Here is a 13,190-nt window from a genome sequence, read left to right on the forward strand (position 1 = left end):
ACGATACGGATTATCGACACCATTGAATTCATTAAGCAAAACTCTAAATACCTAGGTACCTAACTATAGCATTCATTTTCAATCCCATACATAAACTATAAAGCCCTTATCATCATTGTGCTTATACGTGCTACCTACGCTCTCTTGAAATGCAAAATCAAAAAACAGTTCAATATGTACCCCTTCGCATCAATTTATGCGGCTTGCACCAACTGCTTCATTCTCTTTTCAATGATATCGCGCCCCTCGATCGTCTCCCACACTCGATGCGGCGCCTTATTAACGATATCCCAGTGCTTCAACTTGTGCGTGACATGGCTGAGATCCCTCTGCTTATGTTCCCATCCACTATCTCTGCGGATCATGTCACCAGAGCTAATCAAACTCAACGGGACGTCCGGGTTTTGAATTGCCGAGCTGCTAGCCAGATCACGTTTCGACAACGTATCGGCTACCAGGTTTTCTTGCAACTTCGCAAACACATACTTCCCCGTCTGGTATGCGGATTGCCCCCATACGCGGTCTTCCTTGGTTCGGCCTTTGAAAAGGGCTCCCGGAATGCGATCAAGACCAAGGGGCGAGATTACGCCCCGTATCCAGAGTAAGAATCCTCGGCTAGGTGAACCTACGCCGTCAAGATCGTCTTCGTGGAGCGGATCGATGAAAAGCAGTCCTTTGATGTCGCCACCATGTCGAGCAGAGAAGATGCGTGAATATACGGAACCAATACCAGCACTCGCGAGGACTACCAAACGTGTTAGTGACGGTCATTGAACAGAGACTCGAACAAGGACTTACCCCAAGGACCATCTTCTCCCGCTCTAGCCAGAGCTTCGCTAACTGCGTCGACTGCCATTCCAGCAGATAGAGGCGAAGGTGCGGTATCACTCTATTGCGTGTCAGTAATCAGATAGTAATCATCAGCAACCATCTACTTACCCAAGCAAGTCCGGGACGGTCAACGAAACAGTATCGACTGATGGATCCGTTGTTGATTGCATTTTCGGCAAATTGCCATAGGCCGTCTTCAACCGGGGCTTCCCCTCCTTCTAGTAAAACTGTTGGTAACTTGTTACCCTCCGAATTGGTCTTGTTCCCATGGCAGTGGACATGCATCATGTATTTATCTCCATCTACCCAGAACAACTGCCCCGGCGGTGCTAACCCAGCGTCGAGGCCCCGGAGAATAAGAGTACAGGTTGTTAGGACGACGACAAGGACAAGTATGACCATGGAAATAGTAGACAACAGAACAGCAGTCCACTCGGTCAGAGTGCGACGCGTCTCAGCCCGGCCAGTCAGCCGTTCTTCCTCTTCATTTTTACCCCATTCAACCAAGCGATCGGTGAGTAGGGTCCAGAGAGCCATAAGAAACGCCCCTAGATTATTATATCGTTAGGCTTGAAACCCCTATTCTCGGGAGAGTATAGACTTACATAGTACGCTGACCATTCCTACCCAACCCTCTTCATGTCTTGTCTTCTCAATGGACAGCAACAAGACAGCATTGACTAACAACAACGCTCCCAAAACTATACTCAATATTCGAACCGGTTTCGACGGGATAGCAAAGAATATGAGTGTGAATAGCAGGTTCGCCAGCGTTAAACTAGCATAACCAAAAGCGAAGAAACCCGAACCCCGCGTATGAAAACCCGGAGGCGTAACGAAGGTCGAGACGAGTAGGATAATCCACCATGCGAAGGTGACAATGGCGAAGAGGATGGTAAGATACCTGACAATTCGAACACTCCATAGGTTATACGGCGAAACCTAGCAGTATGTGAGTATTAGACGTACACGGAAGACGGAAGCATTGGGAGTATTGCCTACCGCTGGATCATCCGGACTTAAGTAATTCGTGCTGTCGACTCTATTCGGCAGCAAACGAGTATGCTCGCTCGGCGCAGTTTCTCGTTCCTGATCCAGCGAGTCCTGCGGACTGTCGTCCTGGACCCTGGACCCTCCCCAGAGTTTATTCATCCTGCAGCTTAAGCGCTCTCGGCGCAACGCTGAATACTAATAGGATAAAAAATATATCAACAGCGTGTAACAAGAGCTACGCGCAGGGTAGTAGGTAAGTATGGGTATTAGTTATATTAATAATAAATAATTTTACGATACGGCGTGCATAGATCATTAATTATAACAGAGAAACAAAGAGATACACCCATTTACAACCAGCTAATCACAGGAATATCCTCTGGCTGACGGAACGACTCGCGTGATATATACGTCATGACTATGGCATAGCTCTCGGTTAGGGAGTTGCTTTCGCCGCATGCACGAACTAGCATCGAGGCTAATTGGGATAGCTTCAGCCTTCAAATCAATTCTGGTCACCTGGCCTTTCATAGTTGTATGTATGATGATTTATACTACTTGGCTATGAATTGCATCTGAGATCGCGAACTTCAATTGCCGAATTGCTTTCGCTCATTGCCCCATCACCTTAAACATAATTCGATATCCATGTATGTACCTACGTACCTAAGGTACGTATAACTTACACTTCGCTCATCGAATGCATGTTTGCTAGGTTAGACCTTACATATGTAGTCAGTCATCTTATATACGTCAGAGTCTACTATTATATATTTCACGTTACTTTTATCAGTAGCGACGTAATACTAATGTTCTTTTACTAATACACTCGAGGTACTTTTCTTATTATTACAAGCGAGCTATACATAGTACAACTCATCTATAACTCATTTATGAAATTCAATATAACCTCGCATCCCAATACAGCCTCTTATACATAACATCAAGTCATTACTTATTATCTTATCATCACAAATAACGAAGTCAAATATTAATATCCAGACATTTTCTGATACATTAATAAGGCAGCGTCTTAGTCATTAATTTAAATATCATTAAATAGGTAGCTTCAAATTATACTGGAGCGCTGAGGAACAGCTGCCCGGGACACCCGAGGCGAATGCAGGAGCCTGGTTAATCAAGGACACTCAACACCTGATAACGCTATTGAATATCACAGTCTGAGAGCGTCTTTATAGGGAGTAGTGGTTTTTAGTTATACTTTGCGGTTGCTGTGCCACTTCTACTCCTCGTTCTAGGAGCGAGCTGGTTAATACCTTTGAGAGCCTATTTGGTTAAAAGAAAGCAGAAAGCGTTATAGGTGGCATTAGCTTAGTTAACCTAGGCCACTTCCATACTACCTACATGTAGCTATTCGCAATCATTTCGCATACGCACCAACAAGGGAAGAATAAGAGCGTAGATAGGTGAGTGTATACCCACCTAGGTAATCAGGAAGTTGGGAGATGTTGGGCCCAGCCGTTCCTAATTAAGAAGAAATATATGGCAGGTATGTTTATAATCCATCCTCTAGTTAAACTCCGTCTAAGTGGCTTGCTTCATATTTATAGATAGTCCCGTAAGCTGGATTGGCTACTCGTATTTAGCTAACTCGAAATTTATATCAGAGACTAAGTGCTTAATAACACCAATAACTTGTCTATTTAATTTGTCTGATCTTTACTTCATCCGCCAAGATTCTAGCTAGCTCCCATGTAAAAGAATAGACGTGAAATTTCACTTGCAAAGATCCCGTACCTGGGCACTTGTAGGTTCGAGTATAAAAACAACGAAACGGTGAATTAGACGCCGTAAAGTATAGCAACAATCAACCAATTATAACATGCCGTTCAACCTGCGTGTATCGTTTAGTTGGTTGTCACTGTGGAGCCTCTCTCGCAGCACCAAAGGCAATGCTACTGGAAGCTGAATAGCGTCTAGAGCTTGATTTCGAGCCTTGGTGGGTTTCATAAGACCCGGTACCCGAACGTCTCATCCTTTTCCGTTGCTCTGTCTGTTTAAAGAACATTTCCTCGGGATCAGGTCCCGAACCGACTAGTTTAATCGCATTCGGTGGAAGAGTACCAATTGGTAAGTGAAGCTTAGCGCTCGCTTGAGGGTCATCAAGAGAGAGATGGGCCTTGTCGTAGGTTTCCTTCTTATACTGTTTCAAAGCCTGAGCCGACGGTTCCGAAACAGTAACCCAACTTTTGAGTTGAGATATCCAGCGGCGCTTACCATCCTTCTTCTTGTGTCTAGCTAATTCAGTCGGCGGATCATTGATTTTTCTGTTTCCAGCATTCTCGAGAGTATTGCGATTCACTCCGCTATGATCATGTGAGGTTTTCTTATGGTAAGTAGGGTCCATTTCAAGAGATTCCATTGCTCCTGTGACTTGCGATACCAGTATTCCTTCCCCTGGCCTTATTGATGCATTTTCTTGCGAGTCCATTAATGGTGAATGCACATATCTTGTGGTTACGCTTTGTAGCTTAACTGTGGTATCGATGAGTGGAACCCCTGAACTTGACGCGGGTCGATCAGGGTCACTGGAGGGCAGAGCCATGAGTCTAGATGTGTCCAGCGATGCAGTTGTCTTATGTTGGCCGGATGAGTTCCGTTTAAGACGGGATGTGATAATGGATGTCTGAGGAAAGATACGATCTCCTAATGACTGGCCCTTGGTCGACTTTAAAGTCTTATCTTTCAGCCCACCTTTCTCAGCACTCTTCTAAAGGCGTGAAGAATCTTGGGCTTGAGATGAAGACAGATTTAGTAAAGTGCTTCGGCGCAGCTTCTTTCTTGGCATGGGATCTTCCCGTGATAGTGACTCTCGGTCAAGTTGCTCAGACGATACGCCAATGCCGAATTCTTGGTTTCCGTCACTATCCTCGTCATCTAATTGAGAGTAAGACTCCGTCTCGGACCTGAAGGAAAAAGGATCATCGAGCCCAAGTGTTTTCGCCTCACGTGCTCTAGAAACACTTTCGGGAGAGAAATTATAAAGTTCACCCAGCTGATCCCAGGCTGTCTGCTGAGCTATCGGTAGCGATGGAAATGCTGGCGGCTGCCTCAGACTTCCGACGTTGATCGGATAGGAGAAATTACGCAAGACAGGTGGGTTGAAACGTTGTGGTGTTATGGGTGTCTCTGTTGGTGTAGTATCATCCTCGTGTAGAGATCCCAGAGCATTTGGTAGCTTAGGCTTCCGAAGGCGTCCAACTAACCCTACCATTGTACGTCGGAAGGCAAGATATTAAAATGGATAGGGTTCTCGAAGAGTTGATCATATGATAGACGAAAAGACTGCTTAACAGCCTTGCGGATTAGGAATAAGCACGGCAACCCGTGAAGCAATTGACCTAAGTCAAGAATTGGCTTCTAAATACTTTAGATAGTGAAGAGTAAATAGACTAAGTCGTAAGTAAAGACAGTGGTAGAAAGAAAGTGTTAAACCCTCTAACTAAAATCTTGGTCGAGTACCTAAGATGGTTATTCGATTGTATCTAGAATAAATCTAGAAAGAAAATAGACAAGTATAGGAAAGAAGGAACGAGTCAAATGGGACGATTTAACGTTATAGGTAGGCATCTACCTCGACTCGAAGTTACCTTAGGTATTACCTAAGATATCATAATAATATGTACGGGACTAAAGGTAGGCGCGCTACTAAACTATGCGGGTAGTTTGAGACTACATGTAGTCATTATTATTAAGAGTTGAGCTTGCCGTATATTTGAAATACTTAGATACCTAATTTAGTACGGCGCCACCCTTCCCTGCCTTTGTTCGGATAGAAACATATATACGAGGCTTTAAACCACGGGAAGCATTAATGATGCTAGATTGTTAGATGGTGGGATGTAGGTTAAAGAAGAAAACAGTTTTATTATTCTCGGCAACTTACAGAAACCCCGTTTGCACATGGCACGTAAACTAATATTATGTAGATTTAGACTACCTAACGCTACGCCATATATCATATTCAATTCCGATAGTGATATGTGATAAGTAACTACCTAATAAAGTAATAATCAGCTCTCACAAGGTCATTGTGAGCGCCACAATATTATTGTGAACAACATCTAATGTATGTAGTTATATAATATAGTATAAAGTGTTGAGATATACCTACTTGATGCTTTATATTGTTGTTGGTAAGAATTGGCTTTATGTTTTATTGAAAGTCACAACACCGCACCTGTAAATGGTAGAAATGAGACGTCATCTGCAACATAATATTCGAGTAGGTAACTGGGTAACTAAGATCTGCAGGGTACAGCTGTGACCAGGGATCCCAGACCTGCCGCTGTACACGGATAATGAACCGAGTCCCTTGTTTAACTGGGTCCACTACTTCACTTTCTGCACTTCTCATTGGTTTTTGCATCTCTACCTAGTCTTATGTACACATTGACAGCCCGCCCCACTTGCCCTCTAGCCGCCTGGACCACTCTATCTAACGCCGCAACACCGACCCCCAAGCCTATGCGCCTTCAACTCATACAACCACCCTAGACTAGTTCACTATTCTATACAAGATAACGAAGCATTCTAAGAGACCATATACTTCAAACCATAAAGGCAATTACCATCACTTTCTCTCTGCCTATCCTCACAGCCACATAAATCAATTCTATTCCAAAGAGACAAAGCGGCGCAACGCAACGCAATTCCACCCAACCTGGACGCACAACACCCACGAGCCCGAGCCACGATGCCCGGTCTCACACTCAACACAAGCAGCGCCGCCCGCGCGCCCACGCATCCCCCCAGCCAAACTCCCGCCGCGACCGCGAACCCAAGCACAAGCGCAAACACGCAAGACCCAGCGCGCCCCTCCTCGCCACCAAGACCGACCTACAGCCCCATCACACCACCTCTAAACCCAGTCGCGTTCCCGCCACGGCCGACATACACGCACAGCTCACAGCAGGACCAAGTAGGGATAGCGCCGCCACCACCCGAGCCCATCGACTTCGACAGCAACCCCGATGTCCTGGCCCTCAAATCCGCCATCTCCATCCTGCAGCTGCAGCGCCGCAAGGCCGCCGCCGACATGGCGCTGCTAAGCCGGGTCAAAACCGCCGCGCTCGCCGAGCCCGAGGCCTTCGTGCGCGACTTGACAACGGGGCGCGTGGGCATGGAAGGCGACGCGCTGTATGGCGGTAATAGTAGTGCTGCGTACGATGACGATGACGACGACGACGACGACGATGATGAGGACGACGAGATGGAAGACACACAAAGTAATACCGCTGCTGCCGGACAACCCGCACCCTCCACAACTTCACACGCCAGCTCAAGCGGCAACAGGACACTCACCGACAGCTTAGTAGCATCGCACTCAGAAATTAAGAGCGACCCCGACGCCACAGAGCCAGAGCCTCCGCACCACCACCAGCACCAACCCAACCCCCAATCCCGCCCCTGGACCAGGCTCCCCAAGCCGCAAAACGTAGTACGCTGCCCGCCCATCAACTGGGCGCAATACGCCGTCGTCGGCGAGTCCCTCGACAAGCTGCACAGCGAGCAAATCTCGCGGCCCGCGCAAGGGGTCCCGGCCGCCGTGGGGCCAGACGGCCGGTACGAGTTCAAGGGGGAACCCGGGCGGCAGGAGAAGCTAGTTGGGGTCGCGGCGCCGTATGCGCCGGGCAAGGACCGCATTGAGCGGAAGCCTAAGGGGCCTAAGCGATGATGGTCCGAGGCTTGCTGGGTGGGCTGACTAGAGCGGGTAGTCTATTCCCTGGAGATGTGAAGAGAGAGATAGACTAGAGACTGGAAATACATAGCTGGTCGACTATGAAGTCATGGCTGATGACGAATTCATGTATATTATGAACAGCATTGTGTTTAGAACGGTACACAGTTTTGGGAACCCGACATCATAAACAGGAGTTGCTCTATTTTTAACTGTAAATATCAATACTATTAGGGGTCATGGATATTCTACCGGGTGGCATAATAAAATGGTCAGGTTAAAAGATTGTTATATACCTAGGTAACGAACTTCGAACAACATGATCTTATAAATTTCTAGTTAATCGTTCTACGTATTGAATTAGTGAAGGTCAGCATACATCGGTAGAAACGTATAGCGGCATTTGTATTGAATTCATCGTATTTATCATGTAGCCCGCGAAAGCAAAAGAGGTATCAATCCTAGTCTAGAAGCCGTCCATCTCGGCAGCGGCGTACCTATTCTTAAGCCCTGAGACCTGGAATCGTTGAGAGTACATTCACGTTCCTATCTGGAACGTCAAGGAATAGACGTGTTGCTAAGAACTCCTTTAAACACCCGCGCCATACCTAACGGAAACGGAGGTTGATAGCCTCCGACACTGGGTAGTCTTCTGATACAACCGGGGAAGCCATTCACATGCTACCCGGGGTAGTCATCCATAGTCGTTACTCGTGGGAACGCTAGAAGTCTTCCATGCTTCTTTGTACCGATCTGCGCAACTGTCTGTTGTATAACTTTCTCTGGTCGGCGGTGCCCCAGTAAAGCTTATGGGCCTCGGGATGAACTAATGTTCTTGGATCGTAAGGGGGTTGCTCCTCTTCCAAAGCCTCGATGATTGCTTCTATGTGCTGCTTGATATCTTCACGGCGGCTAGAATTCGGGAAGTAGCACGGTGTACCATCTGCTGCAATCCGATGGTGGAACATAGGCGTCAAGAATTTGATTCTCGGCTGTTCTTCAGGGAAGCGGGGACTAAAGTTGAGCTTGATTCGAAACATACCCCCATCTAAATTCGTCATGGGTCGTCCGAAGTAGGTGAGGTTCCACACAAAGGGGTTTCCATCTACTAGCTCGACGCTGTGGGGAACATCGCTGCGCTTAAAGGATTCCTTGATCTGTTCAAATTGCCGTGAAAGGTTAACGGCAACGGTAGTATCCTTCATCCTAGGAGATGCCCCTTCTGATGCCCACCTTTCGGACTCCGCATCTAAAGCAGCCTTGATCCGACGTATTCTTTTTTCAAGTTCGGTGTAATTAAACTTCCCGTCCATAGAATTAGACGCCCCTTCAAAAGGCATGCGTGCAAACGGCTGACCGTCCTTGACCTCTTCTTTTGCCTTGGTAATAGTCTCGAGGTATGAGTCATAGTACCAGAGGAAGCGACGCTTGCAAAGATCCTTAAATGGCTCCCAGGGAACGCTCGCATCGTCCATCTCCATATCGTCGTCCGCGTCGCCGCCGTACTCTTCCCGTTCCATTGCAGATGCTGGTGAGAGGCAGCTTCCTGTGATTCCCAAGTATTCTTCCAGTCTTTGGATCACAGAGATGCGTAATGTTTCGTGGCGGATCTATAGAATTCGCTATTAGAATATCCTAAAAGCATACATTTTTCGACAGAAGTTACCTTTGCGATATATTCCTTCTGGTTCTTCTTATCGTGGGATTCGTTCGCATCCTCAAAGCCCGGCTCGTTCTCGTACGGATTCGATGACATGAGACTCTGTATTGAAAGTAGGATGGACTCTAGACCCTGAGCGGCGGACCACTCTTCACCTCGCTCTCCTCGCCATGTACTAGAATCGGATTAGGTTCGTCGGCGAAGGATAGATATATATATAAGGGAGGTTTATATACCCGAGAATTGACCTGGTATCTTGGTTAGCAGAGCACACGACACAGCCGTTCAATGGTATTTGTTTTGCTTACAGGCACACTTTCCCTGAGGCATAGATATTTGGATTGAATCGACATCGTCCGCTGTTGGTAGTTGTTCCCGTGACGGCAGGTGACTTCCGGGGGTAGTCTTGTGAATGCCATTAATTAGCTAGCAATCTAAGCCGGGAGGGAATGGCGTTAAGAACCAACCTTTGTTAAATTTCACCGAGAACTTGGCAATATCAGTATCTATAGTAACGGATCATATATGATTATTAGGGAAACCGACCTCGAAGAATCCAAATTCGTACGGGGTCTCGTGAGGACCGATGATCAGGGCCTTGACACTTCGAACATCGCGATCACGAAAGGCTACAGCGAGAGCTGGCGATTGAAATAATAATTAGATCAGGACAGGAATACGTATGCCGGAGAAGGGTTTGTCTTACAAAGGTCTGAACTCTTCTGGAGCTCACCGATTTCCTGTGGTGAACAGAAGTCTCGTCAGCTTCATTGCCCCTCCAAGATGTGAGACGCCATAGCGTACCTTAGTGATGCGGATGATTGACTGGTCCGCCATAGCTTCTAACGGCTATTCATAAGCTGAAGTGGGATATTGAATTGGTAGAACTAACGGCGGCCTTACTGAAATGGGAGAGTTAGAATTGAAGTTGGGTAAGGTAAGGTAAGGTAAGGTAAGGTAAAGTTAAATTTGGGAAGTTGTTCGGCGCGCGTCTTATGGGTTTGGGTTGAAGTATCGAAGCAAAAGCAACGAAATAGGTAGCACTTGCAGCTTGCTCTTGAGGTGCAATGCGGGCAGGTGGGGAATCCCCCCCCAGGCAGAAAGGGCCGGGACCCACTAAGAGGGTCTAGTGTGTCACTGGTAGCGGGGGGTGACTGCCTTGTTTTACGCTATATTAGCCAATCGCATGTATTTGTACCTATTATGCAGATTAGATAAGACGTACAATGGGAAGCACATGCAGAATTCTAGACTTTTCTTCCCGTCCTAAGAAGCCTATGTTTTCATTAAGCATCTTTTACTCGTTGGCATTATCTGGATTTTATGAGCTGCGTGTTAAAATTTGTGTTTGTGTTTCACTAAAGAACAACTGCTAGCGCTGTGAAACTAACCTAGTAACTATTAATATGTCTTTAATTGTTTCCAGAAGAGTGCAGCTTCCGGACTTATGTACAAGATGTAACTGAGTACGAATACAAGCTGCACTAATAATTCAAACTAGATACGAGATAAGCAAGCTATCAGACTATCAACCCTAGAAGCCATACCATTAGATACCATCCCGTATCACCCTGGAGTTCCCCCCCCCCCCTGGCTTCATCGCGGGGGGAGTCAGGAACGCCCCACTCCCAATTTCTCATGGATCTTCAATAATTTGGCGTCCTATGTAGCGTGACCATTACCTGCCCGAGCTCCAATATTGCCAGGCGGTGAAAGGGGGTAAATTACCAAGATAGTCTAACTTTAGGTACCTATACATACACCTATACATACACCCACAGCTCAAGGTTCTCAGGGTCCTTCAGTATAGCGATTACAGCTTGCATAAAACCATCTTGCCATCTTGCCATCATGTCCGAAGCTACAACGAAGCCCTTATTGGGCAATGTCCTCGTCATCGGTGGCTGTGGTTTCCTCGGCCACCACGTCGTGAACATTCTCCTACGCGACTGGAAGTGCACCGTTTCCGTTGTCGATCTCAAGTGCCAACGCAACCGAAGACCCGAATCCGATGGTGTCCAGTACGTAGAGGTCGACATCACCGACGCCGATGGCTTAGTCAAAGTCTTTGGGAAGCTGAAACCCGATGTTGTTATACACACTGCCTCGCCACCTGCGCAGGGTCTCGGTGCTGTTGCGAACGAGGTATTCAAGAAGGTTAATGTGGATGGGACCCGCGCTGTGATCGCCGCCTGCCAGCAGAACGGTGTCAAGGCGTTGGTATATACAAGTTCTGCCAGCGTCATGAGCAATAATAAGGATGATCTAATAAATGCGAACGAGGACTACCCTGTCATCCGTGGTAAAATGCAGACAGAATACTACTCCGAGACAAAGGTATGCCTACATTGCCGAGCTTCTAATACATGGTGTACATCTTTACTAACGGCTTTGGCTAGGCACATGCCGAGGAACTTGTCTTAAAAGCGAATCGCGTCGAAGGGTCCGACCTCCTGACTGCAGCTATCCGACCATCCGGCATCTTCGGCGAGGGCGACGTACAATTAGTCTTCCACACAGTCAAGATCTACCGCGAGGGCAAGGATAAGATACAAGTTGGTCTCAACCAAAACCTATTCGACTTCACATACGTTGAGAACGTAGCCCACGCCCACCTCCTCGCCGCCCGCGCCCTACTAGTCACTCACGCCGCCTCCACCGCGCCCCTCAACCACGAGAAAGTCGACGGCGAGGCCTTCATAATCACCAACGACAGCCCCGTCTACTTCTGGGACTTGATGCGTGCTATATGGCGGGCCGCCGGATCGGAGAAGGGCACCGACCACGTGTGGGTGATGAGCCGGGAGATGGGTATCCTGCTCGGATACTTGAGCGAGGTGTTCTTCGGGATCCTGAAAAAAGCTCCGACTTTCAACCGGCAGCGGATCATCTATAGCACCATGACGAGATACTACGATATTTCGAAGGCGAAGCGCCGGCTCGGATACCAGCCTCTGGTAAGCCTGAGCGAAGGCGTCAAAAGGACAGTTAAATGGGCTCTAGAACAGGAGAAGAACGCCGCACCAGCAAAATCGTGAGATTTGTCTTAGTAGATACTGTCGGATTTGTATTACATATATAGGTAGAAGCTGGAAAACTTAATAGTACACTAATTTATACGAGATTTATGTTGTGGATGACTTAATATTGAGGATATCTGGGGTTATTGAGTTTACCTATGATGAGTTGAATGATGGGCAACACGAACCTTGTCCTCCTTTCTCATACATTTTACTTTGATATACAGGGTGTGTGTAGACGTCAAAGGGGGGCAATAATTGTTACCTAAGCGGCACGGAAAACGAGAATTATCTTATTTCAACAATACGAGAACAATACACTAATAGCCTCCCCATACAAATTTCTACCTACATTACATTTCGAACAAGACAACACACACACACACACACACACACACACATACACATACACATACTTCAGAATTATCAATTGAAAGGCTAGGCCTGGAATGCTTCTCTGTCTCTTGCCATTCTCACGATTCGATGAGTACGACTCGCCTTCTACTGCTAACTACCTACGGTACCTGCGCAATCCGATTGATCAATCACACCTATCGACTAACCTAACGGACGCTCCCGAACAAAAGAAAAAGCCCGAGGCGTATTAGCCGATCTGATCGGGATTGGATATCTGGGGGACACTTGTAGCTGCTGCTGTTTCTGTCTTCTGCCCTACTCCCCCTTTGCTCCTTCAAACCCCCGTTTCGAAGCCTAGGTCTGCCTAGCTCCAGGAATAATCTACTGATCCGAATTTTTTAGTTAAAAAAAGAGTTCGTTGAATAAATCCGACCCGTTCGGGGGAGCAAGCCAAGAAAAAGAAAGAAAGGCAAAGACATATCCCCTCTACTCCAAGCTGTTGCTGCCAGACCTGATCGGACATGGCACACCACTCCCCAAAGCAAATATGCTTCTAGAACAGAATATAGGCTCACTAGACGACCGCTTCGCCTAGGCAAACCCCGCAAATGTTGAAAAAGCGAATCAA

The 13,190-nt window shown here is 47.1% G+C and overlaps 6 protein-coding genes across 6 annotated transcripts; 2 read left to right on the plus strand and 4 right to left on the minus strand.

The window, feature by feature from the left end:
- Positions 1-10: 10 nt before the first annotated feature.
- F4817DRAFT_330185 (uncharacterized protein) lies at positions 11-2,208 on the minus strand. Its single transcript, XM_049302358.1, has 5 exons — positions 1,834-2,208; positions 1,437-1,773; positions 940-1,379; positions 799-889; positions 11-745 (listed from the first exon to the last, which is right to left on the minus strand). The coding sequence occupies exons 1-5, from the start codon at positions 1,981-1,983 to the stop codon at positions 195-197; spliced, it is 1,569 nt and encodes a 522-aa protein (XP_049161537.1). The 5' UTR covers positions 1,984-2,208; the 3' UTR covers positions 11-194.
- A 1,306-nt stretch (positions 2,209-3,514) lies between these two features.
- F4817DRAFT_15766 (uncharacterized protein) lies at positions 3,515-4,472 on the minus strand. The gene has a single exon (XM_049298051.1). It carries the CDS (start codon positions 4,388-4,390, stop codon positions 3,704-3,706), a length of 687 nt encoding a protein of 228 aa, XP_049161538.1. The 5' UTR covers positions 4,391-4,472; the 3' UTR covers positions 3,515-3,703.
- F4817DRAFT_15765 (uncharacterized protein) lies at positions 4,473-5,518 on the minus strand. The gene has a single exon (XM_049298050.1). The coding sequence runs from the start codon at positions 5,057-5,059 to the stop codon at positions 4,556-4,558; it is 504 nt and encodes a 167-aa protein (XP_049161539.1). The 5' UTR covers positions 5,060-5,518; the 3' UTR covers positions 4,473-4,555.
- Positions 5,519-6,271: 753 nt separating this feature from the next.
- Positions 6,272-7,842, plus strand: F4817DRAFT_330187 (uncharacterized protein). Its single transcript, XM_049302359.1, has one exon. It carries the CDS (start codon positions 6,542-6,544, stop codon positions 7,520-7,522), a length of 981 nt encoding a protein of 326 aa, XP_049161540.1. The 5' UTR covers positions 6,272-6,541; the 3' UTR covers positions 7,523-7,842.
- F4817DRAFT_330188 (UBC-like protein) lies at positions 7,843-10,149 on the minus strand. Its single transcript, XM_049302360.1, has 8 exons — positions 9,990-10,149; positions 9,892-9,925; positions 9,732-9,826; positions 9,653-9,674; positions 9,494-9,590; positions 9,422-9,433; positions 9,192-9,360; positions 7,843-9,135 (listed from the first exon to the last, which is right to left on the minus strand). Exons 1-8 carry the CDS (start codon positions 10,020-10,022, stop codon positions 8,248-8,250), a joined length of 1,350 nt encoding a protein of 449 aa, XP_049161541.1. The 5' UTR covers positions 10,023-10,149; the 3' UTR covers positions 7,843-8,247.
- Positions 10,150-10,437: 288 nt separating this feature from the next.
- F4817DRAFT_330192 (sterol-4-alpha-carboxylate 3-dehydrogenase) lies at positions 10,438-12,606 on the plus strand. The gene is made up of 4 exons (XM_049302361.1): positions 10,438-10,499; positions 10,577-10,930; positions 10,979-11,520; positions 11,583-12,606. Exons 3-4 carry the CDS (start codon positions 11,037-11,039, stop codon positions 12,221-12,223), a joined length of 1,125 nt encoding a protein of 374 aa, XP_049161542.1. The 5' UTR covers positions 10,438-10,499; positions 10,577-10,930; positions 10,979-11,036; the 3' UTR covers positions 12,224-12,606.
- Positions 12,607-13,190: the final 584 nt, after the last annotated feature.

This window comes from Daldinia loculata (assembly GCF_022478755.1).
Source record: "Daldinia loculata strain CBS 113971 unplaced genomic scaffold F4817scaffold_10, whole genome shotgun sequence".
NCBI classification, from domain to species: domain Eukaryota; kingdom Fungi; phylum Ascomycota; class Sordariomycetes; order Xylariales; family Hypoxylaceae; genus Daldinia; species Daldinia loculata.